Genomic DNA, 25258 nt, shown 5'->3' on the forward strand with positions numbered 1-25258 from the left:
TTTTTTTAGCGAATCATATTTCCTTATATTCAAATCTATTTTTATAGTTTTAGAAAGAAGAATAAAGGCAATAAAGACAATTTTAGAATCGCCCTATTTGTTTTCGGTACTAAAAAAACTTTTGAATACTAAGAAGTAATAGGCAGTATGATACAAACAAAGTTCATTTATTTAACAATAGTTCGACTATAGCTCGACCGAAACATAAATCAAAACGTGGTGAAATTACTCCCATGGGACGCACTTGTCCTATTGACGGCGAAGACGGCATTGTATTGCGAACGACGATAAGCTCATAGATACCGCTATCTGTTTTGATGTCGAGTTTGTCAACGGGACCTGAGGTAAGCGTGCCTCATGATACACACAAATGGGAACCGGCGTTTACAGAGCTACCACAGGTTTCCAACCGTTATTGAAGGGTTGGCGAGAAGTTCAAGCTCTGAGCGACATAGCTCGCTTGGAGGTTCCCGTAAATTGGCAAACAGGGGATTACTAAAGGACTCAAATAACTCCGGGCGAAACCTTCGAGTGAAATTCATACTACCGCACGATGAGACACAAGAAGCGAAAGAAATCGAGGTGTTCCCCGACGAACGGAGGACATCACTCCCAGCGATTTGTGAGTTCATGATATTCGCTAATAACAAGAAAAACGAAGAACATAAAAAGACTTTAATCAGTGTGCCAAGGACGGCACCTAAGACTCAAAGAACTAAGACAACAAGACCTGGAGAGCAACTTTTTGCTCTGAAGTCCACGGTGGTCAAGTTACCTCCGGCGGAGCCGAAATGCACGACAAAGAATCTTAAAATCGAGACGAAATTTAAACTGCCGAGTGAGTATGAGGAGCCTACGTTTATGGACAAAAATAAGCGAATCTTCGCTTGGTTGAGCGAAGCAGATAACGCACTGCCGGCTTACAGACGGCGCATGAATATAATAAGGTGAGCCATAACCTCGCAGTTTATTTCTCGCTGTGTCGGGCCTCGTGATGCATAGCATAACTTGGGCTCGTATACATGGAATATCATGTAAGGTTTTAGCTTGGTGTGACATTTGACATGTGAAGTTATCATAAATGGAGAGAGTTTGTAAAATATATTTTTATATGAGAGTTATTTAATGGTACTGGTTATTTTGTAAAGGAGTATCGAATTGTGTGCTGATAGATTCCGTTTCATGCAAATGATTATGTCGATAGTTGGTGCTACGAGGGTCTATATTGAAGCAATCTGTATGACGTCATACGGGTTTGAACGCTATCATCATGGGACTATTATGAATATTACAAAGGCTCTTCATAGACTTATAAAATGGTTTGTGGTGTTGGTTCTTTTGTCTTCAAGTTTTTTTTATAAGAAGAGTACGTTTTAATAACGATACGTGGGATTAATGCTGTTTGTACAATTGTATTGAGCCAATGATGTGTTAAAGACCATTTGATGTATTGGCCTTGTACACCCATAATACCACACATCTTTAGGTACCGCATTCGGCCGCTAAATACCCTGGGTACAGACGCTGAAAGCCGGTCTTACCCACCCCCTTTCAGGTCAAAAAGTAACGGCGCCAGCTCTTCCCCCTCTCCTTCGCTCGAAAAAAAAAAAAAAAAAAAGAAACGACCGAGTCACTGGTTTTACAGGGTATAAGCTGATCCGCGATAGGACAAAAATCGGCGCAATACCACATTATAAATGCGTATGTCGAATATCTATGACTTTATAGCATTTTGGTTTTATAAGCATATTTACTATTTTACAATTTTTCATAAATAGAACAAATAATATATTTTTACAAGATATATGATACAGCAAGTTTGAGAAGCACTGTGTTGTTTGGACCATAACTCTCTTCACCCATGCGATGCATTTTAATAAATGAAAAGCCTTATACTATTCTCCGTATGATGTGCAATAATGTAAATAATGGTTTTGGAGTATTTGGTTGGCTGCGAAACCAATGCATCATTGGAAGTGGGATCGTCCCTTTGATAAAGAAAAGTTCCAGCTATTGTAAAATTTAAAATAAAGTCTACAAGTGACTATTACAGTCTATCAGGCGTTCATCATGCTGTTTTTTGTGTTTTGTGTTTTTTTTTTCTTGTGGCCGCTCCAATATAGTCCTACTCGTCATCGAAGATCATTCTTTTGGAAAGAGCATGGAGTGCTTTTTGAACTTGAACAAAAAAGGAAATACAAAAGAGAGCAAACAAGAAGCACGAAAAAGAAAGCACACTTGTCTTACATGTTTTGTAGAGACCATTGTGAGCTATTTTCTGATTTTAAGTAGACAAGCAAACCATTTTGCTCTGAAGCTATGTAGGGACTACAATTGGAAGACCTTCCAGCTACCCTAATTAAGCATATACTAAAAAATATACTACGATAACAATATGGGAATTTGAACGAAATATATCTTATTCTTATATACATAATAAATCCTGTGCCTGAAGTCACTACCCCCCCCCCCCTTGATGGGTGTGGCTAGGGTAGGGGTTCAGGGCCTCTAGAGCTCGTCACGTGTGCCACACGGCCGACATTCGCAGCGCTTGATGACCGGTAGCGTGAGAGTGTCTTCACATCCATCGAACTGAACGATTTCATTCTCCTCAACAATAGGCGTGCAACAGTTACAGATCTTTCTGAACTGGTTTCCCTTGGCGCTGACGATGGGAAACGCGGACGACTTGCACGAGCCGACACATTTGCTACGACGGATCTTCTTCGGGATGCACAGTGGGTTGTCCCTGATTTGAACCTTCTGTTTGAAGTTCCTGTAGCGGCATTTTGCCGATGAGAACCGCAGGCTTGCTTGTGCGTTGAGAAAGGGTTGAAAAAGGACCACGGATAATATTATCAGCACTACGAGTGTACCAAGCTTCATCATAGAAATCTGAAACAAATATTTACGTAAGACAAGTGCGACCACCACCCCCCACCCCCACCCCCTTAGTTGTTCACACGTAGCTAGTTCAATTAATCGTGACGCGCGCTACCATATATGACCCCCAAAACAACCTTTTGAGCAGTACATCCCACTAGGATGCGAGCATCGCAGTTTTGATTGCAACGGACGTCATGCGGTTTGCCTGGTCTATTCTGTTGCGCAGTGAAGCATTTCTTTTTGTCGCGGTGATCGGATTGGCCAATCCGATTTCGCATACGGTTCTCTACTCGCATCTTATTACTTTCTAACTACCAAGGAGCTCGCCCGGCCCGTAGTTTCCGTGCGGCCCGCGCACTTGGCCTATAAGAGCTTTATATACCTGATGAATTTAGCAATAGAACTTTGAGTTAGAATTTAGAGTGAGAGCTGTTTATCTAAGAAAGGAGTGGGGAGGGAAGTTATTGCTTTTGTTGTTTACTGAAAATTAAACTAAAAAACTCGCAACAATAAGTATGTTATACATTATCAGCCAAGCTGAAAAAAGTATTAAACATTGTTTTGTTGTTTTTTATCTGCTAAAAAAGAAGTAAACAAGTAGTCAGTCGTAAGTGATAAGTAATTCGTTTTAGCCAAAGACAGGTTATTCTTAATTAATACTAGGTGCTAGGTGCAAAGAGTAGAAATTTCTACTCTTTGCACCTAGCAAAAGGACCTTTTTTTAAATAAGCCGTCTTTTCGCATGAGCAAATTCTGAAATATTTAAAAATACAAGTTATGGTGTCCTCAAAGCTTATTATAAAGAAACTGCGTTTCGGAATAGATCAACGGAGACCGTATGCTGTCTTTAATGATAATAGTATTCCGAGTTCGGGTCAATAGTACAGAAAAAAAATAATTGAATTGTGTAATCAGGAAGCAATGGAACACCTTACGATTCGATCTACGCAACTCGAGTGTAATGAATTCTTTCCACGTCTAAAAACTAACTGGTGAAGAAAACAGCAAAATTAGGAGGTAAAATGCTACGTGATCTAAAATAGAGCCTACTCTAATTATGGTAATATTGCCGGCGCTAACATTACTTAATAGACTCTATTGGAACGCAATAAAGAAAACGTATTTTTTGTGTGCTTAGAGAGGAGTAGTTGTACAAATATACACTTTAGAAATTAGTTGTATTTGCTTGTTGAGATAACATCAGTAAACGTGACTCTCTAGATAAACAAAACCTTCATGCTAGAGCAACTCTGAGCAATACTATTATTTTTTTTTTCTAGAATCTTCTGCTTAGTTCAATTAGAGCGAAGTCAGGATTATTACGAGTGTTACCTTGTCGTCAATGGCGTGAATTAGCTCGCCTTTAAATCACAGCTTGCTCCCGATGCATCGAGACGTATGTGCGACAACCGCAATTGCAATGCCATGGTTGGAATCAACAAACTAAATCGAAAGAAGGACTTTTGTCTCGGTCTATCAGGGGGCAGTTAGCTGGGCATAAGCATTGACCAATCACGTACCGCCTTACCTACTTAGATTGGAGTTACCTACAATAATTACGCTTTGACTGAAATTTACTTTAAAGTAAAGGTATTTGCCTTTGAAAAAATACAACCACAAGTTAATCTTAGTGTCATTCTTTGTCTTTTTTTCTCCTTCTCGGTTGACTTGAGGGTTAAATGTTCTCGATAATAATGTGACAATCTTGAATATAATTAATTTATGACTTCCGGTTAGAAGGCCTACACTCAATGGACAAATTTATATTTTTCAAGTTCCCGCCTAAATATCAGCAGAAGTCTAAAAAATATTGAAAGCGAACATAAACCCTTCCCGATTGAAATTCGATAGAGAGAGTAATCGGGTTCATATCTTTTTTTTATCTGTTTATTTGGGTTTAGTGCCATTAGCAAAAATGAGATTTTGACGAGAACCCGTAAAAACCCATTGGATGAGCAGGAATTTTTATTTTCGCATTTCATTAGAATGTTATCATAGAAAGGCAATAAAAAAGTATTTATTTCTAAAGAAATCGAGCAAGTGAAATATTGCTTTCAATATAAAAAAATCTCTAAAAAAATTGGAAAACAGGATATTGTAAAAACCAAAATGCTAACAAATGATACTTCTTTGCTTTTTTTTCTTTTTGCTGATTTAAAGTTTTTAGCTTGACAAAGGTTCGTGAGAAGAATTTTAATCAAGCTGTACATCCAGTTTTGTGCGAAACTCTAAAGCGACGACGAAGTACTGTGAACCTATCTGTAATATGTTATTTATTGTTGTCCCGCCTATTTGTAAACTTTTACCGATGCTTTCGTCTTTTAGATTTCCTTCTTTTCTTGCTGGCTTCCTTAATTTTCCTAGATGAACTTAAACTTAGCAGTACATGCTACAAACCTATATTCTGCATCTTTTCAATATCTATTGAATCCTTATAGCCCGCTGAGATGCAATATCAATCTCATTTCCTGCTATCGTATTTGTTTTTTTATTGTTTTTTTGATCATATGTAAAAAATTCCAGAAACTCATCCCTTTAGATACAGCACTAAATGCCCCTTCGTACAGCTTGTCATACGTAACATTGATACAGTATGGATATCTAAACCTAAGAATTTCTAAAATTTCATTTCCTTGATGTTTTTCATGTATTGTCATACAAGCTTTCGCATGCTTACAAGACGACGCACGCTTCCGTGGCCACTTTGACAGTTCTGTGTAGTAAGCCAATACAAATGCGAGAAATGTCTGATTGACATACACTTGATAACCTACTAGGATGGCAAATAGGAGATCAGAGTACAATGTAATCATTAGACATTTAATTACCCTCGTCACCACTACCCTCGTCATCACTACCCTCGTCATCACTACCCTAGTCACCACTACCCTCGTCACCACTACCCTCGTCACCACTACCCTCGTCACCACTACCATCGTCACCACTACCCTCGTCACCACTACCATCGTCACCACTACTCTCGTCACCACTACTCTCGTCACCACTACCCTCGTCATCAACTACCCTCGTCACCACTACCCTCACATCAGTACCCTCGTCATCACAACCCTCGTCACCACTACCCTCGTCACCACTACCCTCGTCACCACTACCCTTGACATCATTACCCTTATCACCACTACCCTCGACATCACTACCCTCGCCACCACTACCCTCGCCACCACTACCCTCGTCACCACTACCCTAGTCATCACTACCCTCGTCACCACTACTCTCGTCACCACTACCCTCGTCATCACTACCCTCGTCATCACTACTCTTGTCACCACTACCCTCGTCACCACTACACTCGTCACCACTACCCTCGTCACCACTACCCTCGTCACCACTACACTCGTCACCACTACCCTCGTCACCACTACACTTGTCATCACTACCCTCGTCATCATTACCCTCGTCACCACTACCCAACATCAGTTCCTCGTAATCACTACCCTCGTCAAGAGCACATTCAATATTTTACACGCTTTTTCATTCTTGGAAAAAAATGAGTCGCCAAAGATTCATTCTTACTATTAGCGTTTAACTATTCAAGTGCAAGTCTTGTTTTTATTACAGGACAAAAATTTGGTAATAGAAAGATAAGGCGGAAAAGCTCCTCGGTGCCTACCCCTATATAGAAACAGTTGTTAGGTCTATTTTCTCTACCCCTTTCATCTTTAATGCCGCTTCTGGGCTATCTATAATCGGACCGCTGACCCTAGAGGTCTCGTACACTGATTGATGAGTTGCAAACCATTCCTTAGATCGTGTGTACCATTCATGACCATATCGGTCTTCCATATCGAGAAATAGATTACCGTGCATTTCTTCCCGTACTCCCCACGTGATCAAAGAGATCGTCACGTGACTTTCTGTTTGGAGAATGTCACTTTATTTCAACCGGAAAAAAAGTTTTTTATTTTCTATCGTTTTTGCGAGAGATTTGATTTGGCTTGGCGTGGATCCATCTCGCCATATTTACATGTCGTTATGACGAATGCAGGAGCGTCTTTGGCTTATTGCTCTTTCACTTAAAATCAAAATATTTACATCAATTAACTGTAAAAAAAAAAACCCTGAATAAGTCTTCCGAACACACCTGAATATACACTTTTTCAGTGGGATTTTGTTTTCGCAAGTAATCCGAAACCCGCAGCTCTTTCATAATCGAAAAAAAAAATGGATAGGAATTAATTACTACTGTAGAAGAGTGTATTAAAGACTATAATAACTCAATCAAAAACTCAGTGGCCATAAGGCACCGGTGTTATAAACATTCTGTCAACTTGGGTTACAAAACACAGAGTAGTATAAACCATCTAGGTTAGCATGATCGTGAATCGTTGACGGGTAGAGCTTGACATATGCGATTATAAAGTGTGCTGTTTGAAAATGCTTAAAGCATATATACATCACTTATCGCTTTGAATGTCTGTCAGTGTTAGCATTGCTAATACCCTACTGTCGCTCCCTATCTCACTTCGTTACGTTCACCCCACGCAATTCCTGATATCGGAATATTCCTAAAATGTTTGAGAATGTGGGAAGTAAATGCTACTCATTGAGACGGCATTTTCAAACGCTCTTTTGGGGAAATGGCCACTTCATTCAGGAAATTTGGATGGATTTTAAGAGGGCACGGTCGGGATTTAGAGACAGTTTCGTTTTACTATTCTTTTTTGGTCATATCAAACAAAGATCAGTTTTGATTGAATTGATTTTCGAGTTTAAAACAGTTCAAATAATAATTGGATTGTTTGGATTCTCTTGATATAAAAAATAGAATAAGCGTATGAGAAAATAGCAAAATGTTATAGGAAGACATTCATTCTTATTTCAAACATTACGTGCTTAAAGATATTCCATATTGTGTTTCTTATGGTTCTTATTTTTTTATATTCGCTTTTGAAATCCACCATATAGGTTATATAAGACTGTATGAAGCATCTAAAACTGAACATTAGTGATTTTTATGTATGCGTGCAGTGTATTTTCCTAGGCCTAACGTTTAAAAAAAAATCTAAAATGGCCTGCCGAGCTCCGCGGGACACTTCAACAAATAAACGCTGTATTCTATTTTTAACGTATCTCCTAAAGTAAAACAAACACATCATGCTTACATAGGGCTTGAAGTTGATATACTTACCAAAAAGAGCACGGTATTCCTCTGTGGTTTGGCTTTTTAGTTTGGCGCTCGATAAGATTCTTGGGTAAGCGAGAGTGTAAAGAGGATGGTGCCGCGATCCGTTTTGTGAAGTAATAATAAATTGGCCCCCGTTTTATCAGTTTTGCATCGAAATTCCGTGCTTCTGATTGGTTGAGACGCTCAATAGTTCAAACACATGGGTGGCCTCTTCGCGCCGTCTTCAATAAAAGGTTTTTTTTTGGTAAATACATTTCCGACCTCACTCGCCCCCATTCCTAAGGTTGTATTACTTATGTTCGGCACGGACGAGGGCGGGAGCGTAGATGATAACCTGGTTACAAAACAGAAACTATGCAAAGTAGAAGATAAAAAAGGCATTCCTATGAATACTTGAAAATCATGAAATCCTTCCGAACAAGGAAAAGACGCGCCTCGCTATATCGACCCCTCCCCCCTAAAATCCCCTAAGGGTTCATGTTCATTTATGGCAAAAAGTGGTTAACGGATACTTTCCCAGTGCGTGTCGATTTCACAGCAAGCCTCTTCAGTAAAATAAGATATTGCACTTTCAATCCCACACGAATTGTATATCTTTTTTAGACAAAGGGCACTTTATTATATTTCTGTGTGATTTGAAATTTTGCACTTGATTTGTGACTTTTGAAATGCAATTTGTTTTTGGGTTTAGAATCTTAAAAATGCGAAGAAAAGTAATTATTATATGTTGCTTTTTTTTCAGTATATTTGCCGTAGTCACGATTTTTTTTCATTCAAGCCGATCTCATGTTGATAATTCTTGTAAGTATCGCGCCTGTTGGTTCGTGTTTCCCTTTTTTTGTAGTAGCGGTAAATAAACCTTTTTCCGGAATTACAAATTCCTCGCCATTCTTAATGATGAGATGTGTATATTGCACAACCGGATGTATTCTGTTAATTTTTTGGTTACACCTATTAACAGATCTTCCAATAAGTAGAGGTTTTAAGGTTTTTTTTATAATGAATGAAAAACTGTGTAAATCCATTATTTTCAATTTCTTGTTTACTATTTTGCTATTGCTCCACAATAAACACAGCCGCCTGTAATAATTCATAAATAATCACACCGATTAAGTCCTTACGGACTTTCTTTCCGTATGCTATAGTTCTAGCGCACGTGCGTGGACCTTGTACATCAATCAAACAGCCTTCAAGCAAACAGCCTTCAAGGAGAGACACTCAGATCATTGATTGACATTTAGCGGCGAAAAGATTACCAGTGTTTGGCGCTCGAATATAAAAAAACTACCGGTTGTAGTCTAGTTTGGCTTGTAAAAGAGGAGCATTGCTTGGCGCAGCGTCGCTCTGTAGTGCTTGTGCCTCTCAACACTGGGTTACGCGTTCGATTCCCGGTTTTGACGTGAGTTGAATTAGATGATTCTCGCCTTTGCTCCGAGGGTTTTTCTCCGGGTTCTCTGGTTTTCCTCCGTCCGTAAAAAACAAAAAAACAACAACAACAACAACAAAATTCGGTCTAACCAGTGTTCCGTGGTCAGACATGAGTCGTATAGCTGTCGCCTGAGGGGCATTCTATGCCGCCCTCTGTCTCAGCCATGTTTTATGTTTTATTGAGAATCCTTATTGTTGCACAATCAAAAAAAGGAATACTTCTTACGGTGAAATTATTCTACGAATAAACGACACAAAGTACAGTACTAGAATTAGTACACTCTCTCGCTGGTTTATTAACTTTTGTGATGCAATAGACCCATTACACATTTCGGTGATCTTCCCGATGTCTGCCTTAACGGAAAATCGGAAGATTCTGGTGTTCTTATGTCAACGTAGGCAATGAACTACCTTCTTTCTCACGGAAGGGCGGCTTTCTCTCTCAAAAAAATGCAGCAAGAAATACACACGCAAGTATGCGCCATATATGTGATCTGTCGCGCAACGCGAATCGTTGTCCCCGCGAAGCTCGGAGCCTCTGGTACCCAGGGTAGCAGCAAGTTCGAATGCCCCCGGGAAATAATGCATAGGCAATGGTCGCCATTTTTACCGCTGGTTACTATGTCGCATTTTTTCCTCTTTGGCAGTTTTAGTTTAGTAATAAATTGCGTAACTCTTTGCGCAAAGCAGGCTCTTCAGTGGGTTAATTAGGAAAATATTGTTTTCGGAGTTTTGGGATTCCTGTGGCAAGCAGAAAAGCGTTTTTTTCTCGCCCCAGGGATCCCAACACCCCGTAAACAGCAGTTTCCAAATTGACTCACTAGAGAGCCACACTCTACAGCTCTAGAGTATCCTGTTATCCAGGGACTGGCCCCTACGCTTCACTTCGTACCCACATGGATTAAGACACAGACCCATGCTGTCTCTAACAAGCTCCCCTCGTCCTTTGGATATGAAGTGCATTTTCCAGCCCACTAAATTAAAAGCAAGTTACAAGTGATTCTTTTATATATACATATATCTTTTTCTCAATCGTTTAGCGACTATGATAGTCGAAAATTGAAATTTTCTTATCAAGACAATATACATAATACATTAAAAATATGTACAAAATAGATTTTTTAAACCTACTATAAAGTGCATTTCATTTGTCTTGCCGACATTACTGTTCTCGCAACACGGAGGCCTTTGCAGGCACGTGTCCAGAGGGGGTCCGGGCCCCACCCTGCTCATGTGACCAGATGAGTTCTACTCCGGTTGGCACCTTCGTTGTTAGTTGGAAAATGGGTTTTCCAGAGCTAAGCATGCCGCTTTGAACTTGATTGATCCGGGGTCAGTGACTTACTACCCAACCCTGCTTTTTTTCTCTAGACACGCCCCTGCTTTTGGACCAGGGTCTAGGCAACGTTAATAGGCTGCAGACGTGAGCTAAAGAAATGAGTACTGGGTATCGTAACAAGGTGGAACCGAAATTGTACGTCTCTGTTGGTTTGTAGTTGAATACAGTTTCGCGAAGCGTCACGTTTTGCACTGCCTTTAATCCATACCCTCAGTTAAAGTCGATCTGTAGCTGGATACCCGCAATAAAGTTGACACTATAGGCCATCATTGGGTATGTCAATTGAGTTCCATTTAACGTTCTCAGTGGAAGTTGTTTTGTTATTGTTTGTCGAAGAGCATGTGTAATGCACCTTGGTCAATGTGTATTACCCCTCAGGAGCCCATACTCTGTTAAAGTATATCTGCAGTTATTCGCATGGGATACGACTATGCTGTACGTCAAGGAGTGATAACACAATGCGAAATTCATGATGGGCTGCGTGAGTTGCCCCTTTATGTATGTTCTCAGTTGAAGTTTATCTGTAGCTGTACACCGAATAAGGTTGGTACCATTCGTAGGCTATTAAGCTGTGCGGTTAGCGAAGCTCCGAAAGCCTTTGCTGTCGTCATCTCACTCTCCACTTTCTGCAAAAGGACCTGAAAGGTGATGTAAAAACTTGACAACTCGAATACTCCGTACATTCTAATTCTACCAATAGTCATCTGCGACCAAGGGCTGAGCGAACAAGTACCAGATAACCTGACTTCGCCCAAAGGCTTATCAAACAAAGTCAGTCATCAACACCTAAAGGCCTAGTAAACAAGTAGCAGAGAGAGTGAAAGTAGACGGCTTTACATATTTTAAGACTTTCAAGACTTTAAGACTAATGGCACGCTACCTTGAGGTCCTCGATTTCTTTTGCAAGCAACAAGTTCTGCTCTTGTGACGTCAACACAGACTTTCGCAGCTCTCGAATTTCCAGTTCTCGATCTGTGAAACAAGGTAAGTAATGCAAAATGACCTATATTATTTGCTCCAAGTGTCTCTAAGTAGCGCTAAGAGGATCTAAAGTCAGTTCGTTTTCTTATCATACCTTGTTCTCCAAACATTGTCACTTATGTATATATAGACAGTCCTGTGGGTCAACTTTGGATCAGTAGTCCCAGGTGTTGAGAGCCAGGTTTAAGGGGACTAAAGGGGAGGGGGACTAAAGGCTACCCAGTCACCACTTAGTGGAAGGGTGGGGGGGGGGGATCAATCCCCTGGATTACTATAGGTAAACCCAGCCATCAATTAGTGGAAGTGAGGGGTAGGGGGTGGGGGATCAACCCACTGGATTACTATGAGTAAACCCAGCCATCTATTAGTGGAAGGGATGGGTAGGGGGTGGGGGATCAACCCACTGGATTACTATGAGTAAACCCAGCCATCAATTAGTGGAAGTGAGGGGTAAGGGGTGGGGGATTAATCCACTGGATTACTATGAGTAAACCCAGCCATCACTTAGTGGAGCTGGTGGGGGTGGGGGATTAATCCACTGGATTACTATGAGTAAACCCAGCCATCACTTACTCAGATTCTGCTCCAAGAATCCCTCAGTGAACTGTGGTATACTCAACTCTGTGGATTGGAAGGAATTCTGTGTTGTTGCCACAGTTACTGGAGGGCCCTGTACTGCAGGGGCAGCCTGGGGTGTGGTCAGGCTCACAGCCGTTCCGCTACTAGCAGACTTCTCTGCCTCCCGCTCAAACTCGCAGGTTAACATCTGTAAGTGTTGCCGGCCATACATGTGTTCTCGCTTGTTGTGAAGAGAGCTGAAGTACTGGTTGCAAGTTTTGCAGAAGAGGTCGCTACTGTCTGAATCCTAGGATCAGAACCTCAAAATAAGTACAAGGGGAAGAATTGTGTGAACATCTTTATAGTAGGGAAGAACCACAAGAGTTATCCACATGTTTTTTTCAAGGGGCATACAGTTTATTACAAATTACTATAATACTGTGTACTGTATAAATGCACCTGGAAGTAAGAGTTTATTTTGGCAAGAAAAAGTTCTGGCAAAGTCTCAACAATTACTCATAGCTTGTTAAGTAAACCTGGTTACAAATATATACTCTCAGGTAAATGAAAAGGCAATAGAGATTTTTTTTTATACCAAAAAGTGACCTAGAGTATACACAAGCTACAGCCTACCTCAGCTTGCTGCATAAAGATGCTGCTGTGAGCATCCAGGTCTCCTTCCATAGGTTCATTTGCTGTGGGTAGAAAAGCAGTAAAATGACATTAGCACCCAGGGAGTTCCTAGGTGAATTACAGCTTGCCAACAGTGATTTTAGTAGCGTTAGTATGATCAGTGAAAGTTGATACCAGCTTTAATGTAAGATGGCTGTTCTTTATCTTGTCAAGTGCTGTACTTTATACATACACCACGCACAGTAGCAGTATGTTACAAGTGCTTGAATGAGCTTTGCCGGAATTTTCTTTCCTCTGTTGGTAGATTGAGCAAGGCTCTCCTAGAAATGTTGGCACAGTGAGCAGTGCTAGTATTTGCTAGCGTTGTATCCATTTCTCTTCCTTTCCCATCCACTCCCCTCCCAAAATATCTCTTAGCGCCTTGTTTCCTCAGTTGATCTCGCCCTGCGCTCTATGACCAGGGTTCATGCAGATAAATAACCCACCTGCAGGATGCTTCGTGCGTTTTACATGCTGCCTTTTGACAAATGCTTGGTACTGTTCCGATTGCTGATAAGCCCTCAGTTCCTCAACATATCTCTTTTTGTCTTCTTCGGCCTCGTCTAAGAATTTCTGTAACAAACAAAAAATAACACAATGATTTAGAAGTTGGACATAACATATATCTTACTAGGAACAGAAATATAATGCATATGTGCAGTGAAAATCAGGGTGAAAATAAATAATTCACTTAATGTTCCTTTTTCTTTTCCATCTATTGTACTTTGCTAAATACATTTTTTATATTAACTTAGAAAATCCAAATTAATGAAAGCTCATTCAATTTTACAAGGACCATATTGCTGTAACGTCACACACTGTTATATAAGACAGAGCTTACCTGTTTTTCTTCAGGTAGAAGTGAATTCCACTCTTGCCCTAACATTTTGGTGATTTCAGGGAATGTGAGGTGTGGGTGCTGGTGCTTTACACTCTCTCTACGGCTGTTCAGAAACCTCACATAGCTGATGGAGAAAAAAGCAGAACGCTTTTACAATATTCAGAACGATGTCAGGTTTCAACTAAAACAATCTCCGATTTTCAAGATCGTTTCTCCGGAGTCAAGATCGTTTGTCCAAAGGCAATGTTGTTCTTCTGAAGACAAGATAGTTCTTCCTGTTTTTAAAATCGCCCACCACCAAGGTTAACACTCGATTGCGAGAACAATTTTCCGACTTTCAAGATCATATATCTGAAGAAATGATTGGCAAATTAGAAGAAATGAATGGCAAATTAAAGCCCAGATATTAATGCACGAGTTCAATAGCAAGCGCAAAGCCATCATAGTAAAGTTGTGGTTGCCATTAACAATTCGTTGTTTCGAAAAGACAAGAAAAAATCAAGAGCCAAGTCACTTTCTTAATTTGCATACAGCTCAAACAAATCGATTGACGAGCTTTACGGATCGTGACTATTCTAATGGCAAAAGGAAAGCTGAGATATAGAGGACTCTTTTTTGAGAGGTCTGTTTGATGTGCGAGTTTAGTAACAAAGGAGAACCGTCATATTGTTGTCGTCACCGTTAACATACAAATACAAATAGAGTCGACTTGCTTTCTTAGTTTGCATAAGACAAATATCAAGGATATTTTCCAAACTTTAAGAATAAATACAAAAAGCCCAAATAGTCGTGTTCGTGAACCTGAAGAAAGAATACAATACACCAAAAACTGGAATTCGACTCTGCCAAATTTTTGTCAGTCTGCCCTGAAGAAGTCTTATTAAAGACTTGGCAGAGTCGAATTCCAGTTTTTGGTGTATTCTAAACTTTAAAAGCGTTCTTCCGAATTTCTAGAGACGACCTTCCGAATTATTTGAATGTTCTCCCAAGCTTCAAGAGTACAATCTTTCTGAATTTAAAAAGCGTTCTTCCGATTGTGCCCCGGGAACACGATTATTTATGAACGATATAATGAAGCAAGATCATTCCCTCATTATTAACAAGATGGTTCCCTCATTATAGAAAAAGCGTTTGTTGATCTTCCAGATTTGCCCAAACGTTTTTTGCTAGTGTACGTTTTCCCTTGCAAGGTCACATATGGTGGTGGTGGTGATGATGATGATGAAAGTGATGATGATGAATCTGATGATGATAACAACATACGTATACCATAGTGTATATACCAATGTACCACTCACTGTACATACCCAGTCACAGGTGCTTTGGGTTTATTAAGGTCGTACTCTTTTTTTCGTTTCTTTCCTTTAGGCCAGCCACCTTTCCTTTTCTGGAGAAAATAAACAAACAAACAATAACAAGGTTACAGTAAGATCAATTTTATGCTTATCCATACCAGGCCCGTATCGACTGGAAGGTCCGCTCTATTGAAGGAAAATTGGGTACCACTGCGAGCTAGGGCAAGTTATCTAAGAGAAAATGGTCCACTAAAAAGGGGAAAAGAAACCACCCCGCCCAAAATCCTGGCTACGGGCCTGCATACAGAAGGAATCCACATTTGGGGAATAAAATCTGGCAGGGGAGTCGGATTGTTGAGTTTTTTTGTAGAGTACTATACCAGGCATTAAAACATTACCTTTGGCTCTGCTATGGTTTGTATTTGTGGTTCAACAAGTTCTTGCATCTGGTGGTGTGTGTCAGTCTTGTCATCACAGATATTTCCATTATCAGCCATGCTTGCATCTCCCACTGTGTGGACGGCCACTTGAGAGGGGATCACATGGCTTTGAACAACATCAAACAGTGTACTCTCTGGGACAGTCATTGACACATGTGTGCTTTGAAGAAGGCTATCTAGAAAGACAAAATGGATCCAGTTGGATACAGTGGTAATACCCTTTGTTGTTTATAACTCAAACTGGCTGGGGCACTAGCTCTGACCAATGTACTTGCATCTTTGTTTGCATCTTTGTATAAATGTATTAACAGTAGTACTTGATATTGTGTATCATTTATCTGTGCACTTGGTGTAAACCATTGGGCCAAACCATTGATGGGAAGGAAAATCTACAACATAGTAACTCAGTAAAATTAATTTGCTTTTTCAAATACATTATAATACAGGAGTATCAAACTTCTATAAAGTATATAATATACATTTACTACTGCACTTTTATATCCTGTTTCTACTGTAACATTTAGAACTTAGAAAAGATACTCCCTAAGTAGATTGCTCTAATAACAGGGGGGACAGTCACCGCTGATCTAGTATACATACCTTGACAAACAGATGTTACCATGGTGGAGCTGTCATATGGGACTCCCTCCACAATTTGAACACTTCTAGAATTACAATTATTGTATGAAAAATGGCCCACAAACACAATGGAATTGGATGGAAGCACAGTAAAAAGAGTGTTATAATAACTATAATAAAAAGTAAAATAGGATGTCTGCATCATACAAGAAAGCAATGATCAAATCACCCCAATGGTTTAGTCATCCTTAAAGCTACTATTTTTTCCTTTGCACTTATTTCCGTTTGTTTTTGTTTTTTGTTTACTTACACAAGGAATATTTATTGTTTATATTATTTACAATATACACATGGAACTCCGGTATCTCGAACTCGGATAGCTTGAAATTCCCGCTAACTAGAACCAACTTCAATCTCCCTGGATACTGATTTTAAGTCATTAATACAAAACTGTTTTACTGCAGGATTGACTAGCTATATACAAACCTAGATATATCTTCTTGCGATTGGACGACCTCGCCAAAGCAGCTGGCAGACGAAACGACGGACTCATACCCTGACTTCTCATGGTCCGTTTCTTGACTGGACGAGAAAGGGGCCAAAGTAAAAGCGGCTAAACCATGGACTTGAACACTATTCGACTCCATCTTGTGGGAAAACAGAGATAGCGCGATTCATATCAGCGGTAGTTCGTACACCACAGGGTACCCAAAAACTGTTTATGCTATAACAAAAGTAATCTACTAAAGATGCATTTTAATGAAACTCTAATCAAGCCTTATTCTAATAAAAAAAACACATGTATTTTGTTTTGGTTTTTGCTTTCTTCCCAATACATTCGAACATTGGAACGTGACCTCAGATTGAATGTTGGGTTTCCTGTGGTGCCAGGATTTAGCGCCCGCGATCTATTTAATTTTGTTTTTTGGAATTTATCGTTGTTTTGGTTCTTTTACTTTATTTAAGCTTCTTTTAGTTAAGATATGGCTTTAACCAAACCAGGATTTGCAAAGAAGGTGGATGAAATTATCCTTACGCTAAAAAACTGTAACGCGGAAAAGGAGATAGAACTTTCGGTCGCTAGGTATATCGATTCTCTTCAAGATGACCTGGCAAAAATTCCAGAGTTCGACCCGGACATCGAATGGTTGAACTGCAAAAACTCTCTATCATTTCGCGAGCAACTAAGAGGGAAACTTTGCGTCTTGGACTTTTTTACTTATTGTTGCATAAACTGCATGCACATCCTGCCTGACTTGGAAGAGATGGAAAGGAAATTTAGCGAAAAAGATGGTTTGGTTATTGTTGGGGTTCACTCTGCGAAATTTGAGAACGAGAGGTCGTCTGCTAACATCCTGAGTGCAGTTATAAGATACGATATTCGGCATGCTGTTGTCAACGACTCGGACGCGAAGATGTGGCACACGTTGGGTGTGTCATGCTGGCCAACGTTGGTGATAGTTGGGCCAGGGGGGGAGTTGCTATTATCTCTTGTTGGGGAGGGTCATAAGCAGACATTGCTTCGATTTGTGGATGCCGCTCTGAAGTATTACAAGTCTTCAGGTAAAATAAGCTAAGTGGCCTATTTCGTGTAATAAAATGAAGTACTAAATTGTCTTAGTTTGGCAGGCGTGTAGAAAGTATTTTCTGAGGGGTGCAGGGAGGGGGGGTTATAGACATAGAGTTTTTCTTGATGTTTGACTATTTCCATGATATTTAAAAATTCAAACATTTAGGGGTTCTTTAGTAAGACAATACCCGAGATGAGAGCTTTCTAGCAGGCTCTAAGTTTTGGGAACAAAGAAGGGATACATGTCTCACCTGTGCCCACCCTATGTAGCTACTCGTCTGTTGGGTATTCTACAGTAGATCCTAGATGATTTTAACGGAAAAAAGGCTACCTCATCATAATTATTTTGTTTATCTTTATCATCATTATCATTATCAGCATAATCAACCATTCAATTTCCCCATTTTTTTTATATCTGATGCAAGGTTGTACAAACTCCCATACCCCCTTCACAATTGGTAATACTTGAGTGCTACCTAGTTGTTGTGCTTTCTTGGTTGACTTGTATTTCCTAAGTGTTTGTAATGAAAAGGGAATAAAAACAGTACGCCTTCATAAGAGTAAAGATTCTTTCATAACATATATAGATAATTTGATTTTCTGTTCCAGGCCAAATAAGTGACCATGAAATAGGACTGTCTCTAGCAAAAGAGAGTATTCCCAAATCTAAGCTGCTATACCCTGGAAAAGTCTGCCTGGATGGTTCAGGAAGAAGGCTCGTGATTGCTGATACTGGTCACCATCGAGTAATTGTCTGCAGTACTGAGGGTGTCGTGCACGAAGTTATTGGTGGGGAAGATGGGTTTTCTGCTGGCTTTCAAGATGGCACATTTAAGGAAGCAAAATTCCATGCACCTCAAGGGGTGGCTATGCTAGGAGAGGTCATCTATGTAGCTGATACAGAAAACCATGCTATTAGAGAGGTAGACTTAATTGATTATTTACTTTTGGTCATGTGCAGCTTTGAGCGTTTGACACATGCATCAACTTTTTTCCTAGACTCTTTGTGTTCCACTGCATAATGTGGGTTCAAATCAACCTGTAGCCTCAAAATAATTTAGAAAACTTTCAAGGTTATAATGTAACCTCCCAAAGATTATTGATTTGTGTATAACCTGAAATGCTACACACACCTTACATGAAATCTGTTTACTAAGCATATATCTAATACTGCTCCTGGATACTTATTTCTTTGACTTATATTTATTTCTTTGAAATATGATTTATCAGTGTTTGTACATTTTTGTACTTATGTGTGTATTTTTTAATATTTATAGAAATCTCATTATCAGTGAAACCATACTTAGTCTTCTTATTTTCATACAGATCAATTTAGACTCAAAAAAAGTCACCACTATAGCAGGAACTGGAAGGCAAGGAACTGACAAGGAGGGCGGACGCCAAGGGAGAGAGCAGACTATCAGCTCTCCCTGGGGTGTGGCATTAGGACCAGCACCAGGTGTGTATGTTTTATACTCTATTGAATATATATTCTATATGTTATATATTATATATTCCTTTGTTGTATATTCTATTGACCATTGGGACCATATTGGGGCAGGGGGAAGTTAAACTGAAGATGATTCTACCTGATGTGTGAAAACTCCCTTGGGTTTGTTAGTTATATTTTAGATTTCTATTTTGCATTGTGTAAATTGTTCAAATCTATACAATAAGATCATGTATTTTTAGATGAGAACTCATAATAAAGCGGTTGCTTGGTGTCCATTTTGCATTTTTAGTGCTTATTTCAAATGAAGTCTTAAAATTGGATAATATTTGTAGGCTTCTAGTTTTCAAAAATGATAAAATAAATATGTTTTAATGCCAACTGTTCCTTTGTTATTTTATCAGGCTCAAAGACTGATGACAATCCAGCAAATGTGCTGTATATTGCCATGGCAGGCACTCATCAGATTTGGTCACTCTACTTAGATGATGGCCCTTGGCTGAAAGGAGGGTATGTAGGGTTTCATCATTTGTCATCTTATCAGTGCTACTAGCAAGAATAAATTCATTTATTCTATTTCATCTTCTCAAAAAAGTTGCTGTTGACTCAAGCCAAGGCCAATGCAACTTACTTCATGACAACAGTTGAAACATGGCCTCTATTAACTGCAGTATGAAGCCTTAACCCCAACCCTAAACCCAGTATATAATATGCCAACTTTAGTGTCTTTCGCTAAATATTCATTGGAGTCAGTTAACACAACCGCACGCTTTGGTTTGCGAATATAGACTGATCTTTAATCACAGTATTTACAACTTATGGCATACGCCATGACCTTATATGGTATTACAAATAATCATTATCAATAACGTCATCTCTGTTATATGATACTTAAGTAAAGTGTGCTAATGCACTACACTAACCAAACAGCCAAATTAATACACAGACTGTTTTTTTCTAATTGCAGTTCACATAAAGCTGGCACATTAGTTCGTTTTGCGGGGAGTGGAAATGAAGAGAACCGCAATAACAGTTACCCCCACAAAGCAGCCTTTGCACAGCCATCCGGACTGGCTGTGGCCATTTCTAGCACCCTACGCTGCTTATTTGTTGCTGACAGTGAGAGCAGTAGCGTCAGGTGTGTGGACATTGAGACAGGCGCCACCAAGGCTGTGGTTGGCGCGGACAGGGATCCCATGGTAAGATGTTGTCAGGCTTGTAAGTATATTTTTGACAAATTGGGTAAGCATTATTTTACAGCTGTTGTTTTTGATTGTGTAGGGTTTATGTATGTATAGTAACTGTCCATGCAATAGATTGTAAAATGGGATTGCTTGAATTGTCCTCTGATGTCAATATGGAAGGAAGAAAGGAAAGAAAATAATATGCCTTTTTATAGCGGAGCTCCCACAAAGCACTGTGTGAGTGGAGCCCCATACCTAAGAAAAAGTGGCATACAAAACAAATATTGGTAACCCATTGACTTGAGTTTTCATGACACAATGTCTGTCTGTCCGTCCATCCCTTAAACAAATTGTATGACAACCAAACTTGGCAGCTGTCATGTATGTGTCAAGGGAGGTGCAAAACTGCGGTCACATGATTTGTGACGTCATCGATGACATCACTAGAAGCACAAATATGCTGATGTCATCAAAATAAAAAATATTTATATTTCATGAAGGAAATATATACATCGTGGGTAGGTGTCATGTAGGTGTCAAGGGGGATGCGAAAATCTAGTCACTTGTTGTGTGACTTCATTGATGACCTTTCTTAAAGCAAAAAACTTGATTAAAGGCAAAAACATGCATATCTCTTGAGAGAAACATTGTTTCACAACCAAACTTGGCAGGTGTCATTTTTGTGTCAAGGGGGTGCAAAAATATGATCATGTGACTTGTGACGCCATCAATGACGTCACTAAAAGCAAAACTATTCTGATTTCATTAAGAACAAAAATATCCATATCTCTCAAACGAAACAGCCAATCTTGGTATGTGTCATGAAGGATCAAGGGGGTGCAACAATATAGTCACATGATTGTGACGTCATCGATGACGTGATGTATGTTTCAAGTGGGGTGCAATGAGATGTTCATGTGATGTCACTGATGACGTCATCAAGTCAAAACTACCTTGACGCCGAAACATTATATGACAAAGTATGACAAGTAATCATTCATGCAAGAAGGAACCAAGGTACCATTGTTCTGTGGCAAAAAGCTTTTTCCATATAGGATCTTTTTATACAAAACATACTGATAATAACATGTAGAATATAGTAAGATTTTGGGGAAATTATGTGGAAAATGTGCTCCCTAATACTGTATATTTTATTGGTGATTTTCTGTTTTGAACCAATCGGATGGAGCAGGGACAATAGTTTTTTTCTCTTCTTATTTTAACAAGGTTCCCCATATCAACTTTCTCAAATAAGCCATATTACAAAAAATAATTATTCCTAACAATAAATATTTAAAAAACATTAGGCACAATCTTGTTTTAAGTGAAATTTATACTTGAATTCTTGAATACTCGGCCAATCAAATTTCTAGTATTAACATGACATTTTTAACATGCCAGTGTGGATTTTGCATTCCATGCAAATACTTCCGGTCGATTACGTAACAATCTCCGATGATTTTTAACAGAAACTGCATAAAATATTTCAAAATTTTAAAAGCAGTGTTTCTTTTGAAAGTTTCTTCGAGGATTTGACTGATAATTTAGAGCGGATGGCCCGTTTTATAGCGCGGATCCTAATAGATTCTTTTGTCTTTTGACGGTTTTAGGTTTCCGACGGACCTCCTGAAGTAAACTGGTGACAATGCGGCTTTAAGCGAAAATGTGAAGAGATTTGGTCGTTTGGAGCTCTGATTATTTAGGCAATGCCTAAATTTAAATATTAATGCAGGCTTCAAAGAGGTTATCTCTTGCATCTGATAAGCAGTAATAACAGTAGTAGCAGTAGTAAATAACTTCATATCTGATATCATCACAGTAACTGATTTAGATTGAGAATGGTGTTTTCTTTCAGAACCTGTTTGCTTTTGGTGATGTTGATGGTAAAGGGGTGGACGCTAAGTTCCAGCACCCCTTGGGCGTGGCATGGAATCCACAGGAAGACCATCTCCTAGTGGCTGATTCGTACAACCACAAAGTAAGCACTCCATATATTATAAGTTATAGCATGGCATTTCGGGGAATTAGTTATTAAATGTCACTGCAACCGAGGGATGATTAGTTGAAGTTCCAACCCAGCAGGTGGAGGGACTTAAACTAGTCATCCCAAGGTTGCAGGGACATTTAATCACTAAATTCCCCAAAATGCCATGCTATAACTTTGAAATACCAGGATTAGCGAGGAAATAAACTCGCAACTACGGGTAATATTAGACTGGATGAGCAAACACGGTTCAATGGATCAAGGCATTGCATTTGCATTGTTCATTTTATCCCTCTAGAGACCGCCACATTTTCACGAACAATTTTCAAATCAAACATAGTTAATTTACATAGTTGCTCTACATATCTACAGCTTAGTTCTTTGACCTCATTAGCACGCATGCAGACAGCAATCAAAATCATCCCACATGGATCTAGTCTAAGGTTGTTTAGGTATCACGAGATAAAATATTCTTAGTATCTTGGTGCAGGGTCTATTCCTTCGCTAATCAGGAAGCTGCCTTCTATTTGTTTCCCTGGTGGAAACTAGAAGACAAGCATTTTGGTTCTAAATTTCTCTCATGCACTAATGTAGATGGAAATTTATAAGACAAAAGATTATTTTTAAGACAAAAGATTATTTTTTCACCACATTTTGGTGAGGCTCTGCAACTCGTGTGTATGTCATTAATATGCTTATTTGTGATTTTTTTTTTTTTTTTTTTTTTGTTTCAGATCAAAACTGTAGAACCTAAGCAGAAGACTTGCTCAACCTTCCTAGGGCATGGAAAGCCTGACCCAGACGTCCTGGATGAACCGGGTGGCCTGTGTATATCCCAGGACTCGAAGCGCATGTACATTGCTGACACAAACAATCATGTAATCCGTGTTGTGGACCTGCAAACTAAAACTACAGCAGTGGTTCGTACCAACGTGAAAAGCAAAACGTAGTCCTCTCTGATTAACTCTAGCGTCACATTATGTCATATAATCAGCGAGTGATTGAATCCCGTCAAAGAATAATAGATTGCATTATTTAATCTTATAACAAACCGGATTATCTCTGTGTTCAACTACCAAATTATCTTCTTGACTGAATTTTTGTTTCAGCTGAATCTCATTGATCACGTGAGTAGCGGCAGGTCTCAGACAGACAGTGGCGGTCGGCCCCAGGCCGCCATTAGACGGCTCACTTCTATACGAACCCCTGTCACGCAACATCCTCCCGTTCATGTCACGCATTCCCAGGATTTGGAGCTTAGGATTGAGATTGCGTTACCACCCGGATGTCACTTCACAGAAGGGGCGACCAGCCGATGGCAAGCTTACTGTGTCGATCAGACAGGTTGGTTAGTCCACTGGCTGTAGGAAAGAAGGGCTGAAAATACAAGTTGGTGATACATTCATTGCGGACTACAGGGGATCATTGAAAAAGCAAACGAACAATAACTCGAACTCCCTGCTAACATCCCAAACTGACTCTCTGTTATCTCCTGTGTTTGAGTCATCCTTACTCGGATGATATCTCGAACTTCCTGCTAACATCCCAAACTGACTTTCTGTTCCCTATCTCCTATGTGTAAGTCATCTCTACTCGGATATCTCGAACTTCCCCATAATTCCGCCTGTTTTTCGTTTCCTCTAGAGAATTTATTGTTTTGGCTGCTATTGTCTTATCTGTATATTTTCGCTCGGCAGCTTCGAGATTGGAAGATTCCTTATCAGGTCTTACCCCACGGAACGGCGTCTTCACCGAGGAGTCGCTCACTGCTTCTACTTCTTTTTGCTACCGTCCCGATCTAGATTCTGCTACATCAGTACAGGTAAGCATTTTGGTACACGAACTGCATAAACACAGAAAACGTTACGTGTGAACATAAGATGGCACTCTTATACAATATATGAGTCAGATCACGTGCAAACAATGCCCAACATCGCCTAGGATTCAACCAAAGTTTGAGCTTTTTACACAGCATTGTAGCATTATACCATCCTCAGAAACCCAGGGGTAATTATCTACATGTTATGTAATAGAACACTGTTTTTTTCCCCGCACTTTTCGAAAATGTTTTCGCCCTTGCCTTTCCATTATAAAAAGATTCCCCATGTGATGTAGGGAAAGCTTGTTTGTTTGTTTGTTTTTCAATCGTTTGTTTTGATGGCGCTATTCGCACGTGATTTATTCCTCTGTCTAACGAGAAAATGTCTTCCAAGGTCGAAGCTGTGGTGTATTTCTGTGAAGAAGGTGGAACTTGCCGAATGGAGGGCTTCATCTATGACGTCCCATTGATCGTCAGTAGCTCAATTCCACCATCAACTGCCGTCAATATCAAGCACAGTTGCCACCTATAGGACAACTTAGAGAGGATATGATCCGGACACATGCAAGCTATGTAAATATTCGGACAGCGAGTGAACCGGACACTTGTCAGCCGTAGGACAAGTTAGACAGGGTGAGATCCGGACACATGCAAGCTATGTTATAATTCGGACAGCGAGTAAACCGAACACATGTCAGCTATATGACACATGCAAACTATCTGACAATTCGGACAGCGAGAGAACCGGACACTTGTCAGCTATAGGACAGGACGGACAGGACCTGGTCCGGATATAGCAAGCTAACGGATAAATCGGACAGCGGGAAATCCGGACACATGCTAGCTAAAGGAGACAAAGCTCAAAATTCTCCCCTAAAAAAAGCAATGGAAAAAAAATATAAATGTGATTTAATTATTAAATTAAACTTCGGCCCGTAGACTAAACTTTTGATTTTAATATGATTGCCCTTTGATTACCCTATTCCGCAGTTTTTCTACCACCGCGAATTCGCGGTTTCCTTCATAAAAATTGACCATTACACTTTTACCAGAATCCACGTCCACCCATATTGTTTTCCTACTGGA

General features: G+C 39.7%; 3 protein-coding genes and 1 long non-coding RNA gene across 8 annotated transcripts; 2 read left to right on the top strand and 2 right to left on the bottom strand.

The window, feature by feature from the left end:
• The first annotated feature begins 236 nt into the window (after positions 1 to 236).
• LOC5521589 lies at positions 237 to 16753 on the top strand. Of its 5 annotated transcripts, none has more exons than XM_032366741.2 (2): positions 237 to 947; positions 4167 to 4511. In XM_032366741.2, the coding sequence occupies exons 1-2, from the start codon at positions 358 to 360 to the stop codon at positions 4240 to 4242; spliced, it is 666 nt and encodes a 221-aa protein (XP_032222632.1). In that variant the 5' UTR covers positions 237 to 357; the 3' UTR covers positions 4243 to 4511. The 5 variants fall into 5 exon arrangements, with proteins under 5 accessions (XP_032222632.1, XP_048585085.1, XP_032222631.1 ...); XM_048729128.1 differs by lacking the exon at positions 4167 to 4511 and adding an exon at positions 10832 to 10927 and having other exon boundaries at positions 238 to 947; XM_032366740.2 differs by lacking the exon at positions 4167 to 4511 and adding an exon at positions 2622 to 4128 and having other exon boundaries at positions 238 to 947.
• LOC125567971 lies at positions 2104 to 4350 on the bottom strand. The gene is made up of 2 exons (XR_007311952.1): positions 4219 to 4350; positions 2104 to 2895 (listed from the first exon to the last, which is right to left on the bottom strand). It is a non-coding gene; the product is annotated as an uncharacterized LOC125567971 (long non-coding RNA).
• Positions 9730 to 17121, bottom strand: LOC116604419 (high mobility group protein 20A). The gene is made up of 10 exons (XM_032366739.2): positions 16652 to 17121; positions 16187 to 16251; positions 15545 to 15762; positions 15159 to 15238; positions 13852 to 13975; positions 13457 to 13583; positions 12972 to 13033; positions 12354 to 12645; positions 11680 to 11771; positions 9730 to 11437 (listed from the first exon to the last, which is right to left on the bottom strand). The coding sequence occupies exons 1-10, from the start codon at positions 16810 to 16812 to the stop codon at positions 11306 to 11308; spliced, it is 1353 nt and encodes a 450-aa protein (XP_032222630.2). The 5' UTR covers positions 16813 to 17121; the 3' UTR covers positions 9730 to 11305.
• On the top strand, positions 17014 to 25117 carry LOC5521465 (NHL repeat-containing protein 2). Its single transcript, XM_032366738.2, has 10 exons — positions 17014 to 17728; positions 18345 to 18658; positions 19062 to 19194; positions 19590 to 19695; positions 20153 to 20384; positions 22225 to 22347; positions 23088 to 23273; positions 23463 to 23697; positions 24051 to 24175; positions 24567 to 25117. Exons 1-10 carry the CDS (start codon positions 17149 to 17151, stop codon positions 24702 to 24704), a joined length of 2172 nt encoding a protein of 723 aa, XP_032222629.2. The 5' UTR covers positions 17014 to 17148; the 3' UTR covers positions 24705 to 25117.
• Positions 25118 to 25258: the final 141 nt, after the last annotated feature.

This window comes from Nematostella vectensis, chromosome 6 (genome assembly GCF_932526225.1).
Source record: "Nematostella vectensis chromosome 6, jaNemVect1.1, whole genome shotgun sequence".
Lineage (NCBI taxonomy): Eukaryota > Metazoa > Cnidaria > Anthozoa > Actiniaria > Edwardsiidae > Nematostella > Nematostella vectensis.